General features: G+C 43.1%; 1 protein-coding gene across 1 annotated transcript; it reads right to left on the bottom strand.

Moving 5' to 3' along the window:
* Positions 1-907: 907 nt before the first annotated feature.
* Positions 908-5,587, bottom strand: LOC117778641 (pancreatic alpha-amylase-like). Its single transcript, XM_034614358.1, has 9 exons — positions 5,420-5,587; positions 4,595-4,741; positions 4,246-4,443; positions 2,933-3,163; positions 2,366-2,499; positions 1,909-2,131; positions 1,600-1,721; positions 1,368-1,493; positions 908-1,142 (listed from the first exon to the last, which is right to left on the bottom strand). Exons 1-9 carry the CDS (start codon positions 5,585-5,587, stop codon positions 953-955), a joined length of 1,539 nt encoding a protein of 512 aa, XP_034470249.1. The 3' UTR covers positions 908-952.
* Between the last annotated feature and the right edge of the window lie 221 nt (positions 5,588-5,808).

The raw sequence follows: 5,808 nt of genomic DNA on the forward strand, positions 1-5,808 counted from the left end.
AATATTACTGATCTATTCCTTGTTTATGGAAAAAAAAAGTTTTCATAGATATTAAAATGTTTTTCTGATATTATTTTCATTCAAGTATCAGTCAGATGAGCATTTTTGGTAACTTTAGGTTTTTATAGTTTTAAAAACTGTAACTTTTGACTAATATGGATATTTCTGCTTTATTTTGCATGGGAGGAAGTGTGCATGTATCATCCAGACTTTGTTTTGCAGCACAGTGTAGCGTTGGTGTGCTGATTCTCTTTAAATGTCATAGAACATTTAACTTTAGCTCTGGGTCTGACTGCACCACACACCATCTGGGAAGTCAGATTTATTTTCTCTGGTTATTATTAGAGTTGAACATACTGTACGTCTCCTTGCCCCCAGTGTTCAATGTCTCTGACAGCTTATTAACCTTTCACATATCCAGGACCCTCCCAGCGTGGTCATCACAGCCAAGGTTTAAAGGAAACTGGAGTTAAGAGACTTTTCAAGCAGACGTGGTTAAACAGTATCGTCATGTTGTTCTTCATCCTCAGTTCAAACACATTTTACTTAAGAATGAACAGATTTTCTTCAAAAGGGTGATTAGTATATAAAACACTTCATAAGATACAACCTCTATCCTAGTTTCCCCCCCTTGTTAATGCATCAGTGGCTGTTTCATGTAATTTCCTCTTCAGGAGGCAATGTTTGTGATCATATCCACATCCAGTGATGTTAAAGCAACACTCTGTATCTTTTGCTGAGCAACAGCGCCCCCTGCAGCCTTACATGCTGATTCTGTTGGCCTCACTTTTCTAAATAAAAAAATGCAAATAGAAAAGCCAGGCTTTCATTAATACCAATCTTGTAGATTTAAGGAAACAATTTGTGCACAAAATAAAATATTTGTGACAGAAAAAACTATTCATCATTCAAGTTAGAAAATACATTTTATTTTAAGTTACACAGGACGCGTTTACAACTTGGATTCAGCGTGGATGGCAACGTAGGGGTCCTCGTCTCTGTTGCTGATCTTGAAGTGAGCGCGGCTGTCACCTCCAACGTTGATCTGCTTCCCGGTGCACCTGTTTCCTTCCTTATGGCCGGAAATGACGTCACAGTAGGCGCCACCGGGCATGCCGGTGTTCAGGGTCACATCCAGATTCCTTGAGGGGGAAGACAGGATAAATGTTTTTAGATTTTAAAAAACTTTAGAAGAACCTTGTTGAATTATTTTGCTGGACAAGAATGTTGTTTAGGGAAACACAGACATGTTTGTTCCTTGGATGTAGACATGCATTACAATCTGGTCGTACACATTTCTTTTTATCTTGCTAGTAATTGAGAGACATTAGTTTTTGTCAGTTCTTGTTACATTATGAAGGTCTTACCAGTCGTCATTGTTAAAGACGATGAAACCACGATTTCCACGTCCGAAGGCGACCTGGTTGCTCTTGTTGTCCCACCAGTTGGAGTGAGACTGGCCGTTGACCACATTACGGAACTTCACCATGTTCCTAGAGGGGAGTTACAAAAAATATATTCATATGGTCTAAACAACAGTTTCTTCAGAGGTGAACAGTGATGTGTGCACGTGCTGCGTCTCGCTTCCTGAGGACTCACTTGATCTGACGCCATCTGTGCTCACACACCCATCCGTCTCCACAGGTCTGATCAGCGTTGATGGGAACTGGCTTGGTGGATCCATCACCATGGCTGGGAGGTCCCATCCAGTCATTCTGATCCTACAGTGATGGATAAATGATCCAAACACACACATTTCAATGCATTTACTCAATGTCATCACTTCAGTTGAAGAAACACAAGACTGAACACTGGTGTTGACTCCTCTTGGCTGGAAAAGGTTTGACAATGCACTTTCTAGATGGGTAAACAGATTTTATTGATAACGTTGATCATTGATAACTTTACCTTTCCGTTCACAATGTGTCGGTTCCAGCGGAAGCTTGACATCAGCCTGGTCACTCCGTAAGGGTGAGCCAGCATGTAGGCAACAGCCATCTTGTAGAGCTTGGGGTCCCAGAAGGTGACGATGGAAGGACCACCGGCACCGTGGCCTCTCTGGTTGTCGTGGTTGTCAACGAAGACGAAAGCATTTCCGTCGGGCATGAAACCCCAACCCTCTCCCCAGTTCCTGCAGACAAGAACACAATTATATCAATGAGTTTGAGTTTGCATTAAAAAGACAAAATATTAGATACAGTGTTTAATTCAGAAACTCCATGTCCTCAACATCACTCAAAACCTTTGCATGTAAAAACTTTTTGCTTTAACAAAAGTGATTCTAACTATGCGATGAGATGAAATTACCTCTCTTAATATTTTAATTTGAACTATGATCCAGCCACAAGAGCAGAAACACACATACCTGGTGTAAGACAACTTCTCGCCGTTCCACTTTCTGAAGATTCCTCCCAGTCTGGCTCCATATTTAAACTCAGTTACTCTTCCCAGATGGGAGTACTCCCTAGATGTGATGGGCTCACCTCCCAGATCAATAACCTGCAGGGAAAACAGCACATAGTTGATATCATCCATGTATTCTGCATATTCCTGCACGCTGTGGTATGTTGGTACTACATACTGCACAGCGTGCAGGAACTTTACTTTACAACAGATCTCGGTAATGGCAGCTCTCAAAGACGTTAACGTAGATGCTGCTGTTGCATCAGAACAAAAAATGGCACTGAACGTTTTTCTCTATGTTAAAGACGCTAAAAAAGATGTTTAAATTCATGCTCACTGGCTGTAACGTTTTCCTTCAGGTTCAGTTCAAAGCAAAACACAAAACTGTCAAATACATGATGACATATGCATCTACTGTATTTAGGCTATGTTGTAGAGAAGTCCACAGTTTGCGTCCTGGACGATATTTTACCTTTTCTCTGTTTGAAATATTCCATCAATCCTGTGCGGGAATAAAACAAACGTGTACCTCCTGGAAGATGAAGGGTCTGGAGCCACCGGAGAACCACTTGGTGTTGAGGTTGTGCAGACGGCCGTAGACGGCCCCCAGGTCGCCGGGCCACATGTGCTTGCAGGCGTCCACTCGGAATCCAGCCACGCCCATGTCGATCAGCTTGTTCATGAAGCCGGCCACCTTGCCCCGGACGTAATCCTTCTCCAGGGCGAGGTCCAGCAGACCCACCAGGCGACAGTCACGCACCTGGAGCAGTGAAGATCAGAACTCAAAGCATTATTTATGATTTAATTTACCAATTAAAGGTCAAACAACGCTACATTGGCTAGCCAGGTTTATCAGCTAATTTAAGCTAATTGCAGATAAATCGCTGTCTGTGTTTATAAAGGCTGGAACTACTTTATTACCAGAGTCTTTATTGTGTAGTTAATCCACCAGAGAGTGCTGTGACTCCACTGCTGTCCACACACCAGTTCACCGATCTGAGCGCTGCACAGTAGAATGTGCAGCGTCTGCATGGTGTTTACTTTATTGTGTAATACGTTCCTCCGGAATGACGATAAATCACGCCGCCTCATTTCTCCTCCTGTTTAACTTGCACCAAACTCCTCGTGACGCCTCTGACAGCAGCCGGGCCAGCTGCGCCTGCTTCTGCAGCACTGAGCCACTGCAATCCTCTGCTAATGGAAAACCACTCATCAGAGCTTGTTGACAAGTTTTAGCAGCAGCCCGTTGACAAATGAGATTTTATGAGTGGAACAGTCAATAAGATAATTCTAGCAAGAAAATGAATGTCCTCAATATCAAACTGACGGGACCTAAAACACACTTGGTTAGATACGTCCAGGACTTTTCAGTAGAAGACACCTAATGAGGTGTTAGTCTGTTCATTGTGCCTCAGTTACTTAATTATGTCCATTATTTCCTGATTTGCATGTCAGCACAGTTACAATAGGTGCATTGAAAATATCCGATTCCAGAGTTAACCCCCTGAGCTGCTGTCCTTTACATATTTATAACATTTCAAAGGAGATGGTAATATCATACCAATGAAAACCCAATAACTAAATGTATAGAATCCTCATTAAAATATATTTATGTAGATATATCGTCATCAGACTTAAAACTCTTGAATATTGAAATCATCAGTGGCCTTTAAAGTCCTACATAGTAAGGCTCTCATTCAGATTAGTGTGACGACCAAATATATCAAATGAATTAAGTCAGTGTGACTAAAACAACGGAATAAATTACACATGTAAGGATGAGTGGACTCTATAGAAGGGGCCAGGGAATTTCCCCTCAGTTTTCTCAGTGGCATTCTTTACCTGATTGGAGTCACCATAGTTCTCAATGTTTCCACTGCCAGTCCTGCATTTGTGGTCGTTGAAGTCCGACTGGGAGAACGGGACACTGGGGAACTCCTTCCTGCCGGCGCTGAACCAGCTTCCACACGAGGAGTGCGTTCCCTCTCCGCCACCGGCTCCACACATGTGGTTGACGACAGCGTCCACGTAGATGTTGACCTGCAACACAAACACTCAACACTTATCCTCCTATCTGTTATTTCCACACCTCCCCTCACACATTACTCTCATTGTTCATGCCAGAGCTGTGCTGTTCTCCACTGGTTCAGCCCGAAGACAGAGACGTTAATTCACATCAACCATTGTTTACCCCGGCGTTGTTGCATCTGGTGATCATGTCTCTCAGCTCGTTCTCGCTGCCAGATCGGGAGCACAGGTTGTAGCTGATTGGCTGGTATCTCTGCCACCAGGGCCTCCAGGGGCTGCCCAGCACGATGTGCTCGTTTGGAGGAGAGATCTGAGCAGCACACAGGAGAACACAATAATCAACCATTTCAAAACAGGGGCTGTCAGTATGAACACAATCACTTGACAGGGAAGTGAGTGGACAATGCACTGCACCATTTGCATTACTTATACTTTTGCTTTGTAATACATTTAGGGGAAATGTTGTATCCAGAAATATCTGTATTGTTTTGGTACTAAATTCTAAATCAAGTGAAAGAAAGATGCCAAACAGGGACATTTCCAAAAAGCTGTTTTCTAATTATAAAGCAAGATTTGTGTTTTGTATCCTTATTTTGTTTTCATATCACTGTATCTTCAATATTAGAAGTTTACGTTTCCTTCCCTAGCTCCAAATGATTGTCTTTATTTGTTTAGATTTGGTTTCTATCACCCTGAAAAGGCAATTGTTCTCAATCTGAAAGTCAATGAAAGAAACAACCTCTTTACCTGGAATCAACTGTTACCTGAGGGAATTGCACAGCTCCTCTCATTTTAATTAAAGATAAGTATTTAGTCATCACATACAGGCAGGTAATTAAAGTGGGATTCACACTTTGTGATACATTACATGATGTCTGCGTACAGATGCTAAAAACAGCTCCTCTGTATCAGCTACCTGAAAAGATGAGAATATCCTCCATCTTCTAAGTCATTTAGATGCTTCCCACCTGTGTTCCTTCATACACACCTGAACTCCACCAAAGCCATTGGGACCCAGGAAGCGCTCGCACTCTGCGGCGATGTCGGCCCAGCGCCACTCGAACAGGTGCACGATGGCCGTCCTGCCGTGCTTGGTGTGCGGGTTGTGTTGGGCGAGGCCTAGCCCGAACAGAGCCACCAGAATGAACCACTTCATGCTTTCTCTGGATGAGAGAGAAAACAAACACTCTGCTGCTGCATCGCCATCACTATTTATACACATCTTCTGTCTCCGCTGCACCAATGAGGGGCCGACAAACATGTCTGCTGGTGGAGGTCGAGCAGGTGCTTCTTTCTCATGGCCTCCACACCATCTCTCAAAAAACACACCATCAAGACAAATATGTTGGGATGCATGAGGTGTGCATGATGCCTATA

The sequence above is a fragment of the Hippoglossus hippoglossus genome, chromosome 17 (assembly GCF_009819705.1).
Source record: "Hippoglossus hippoglossus isolate fHipHip1 chromosome 17, fHipHip1.pri, whole genome shotgun sequence".
Taxonomy (NCBI): domain Eukaryota; kingdom Metazoa; phylum Chordata; class Actinopteri; order Pleuronectiformes; family Pleuronectidae; genus Hippoglossus; species Hippoglossus hippoglossus.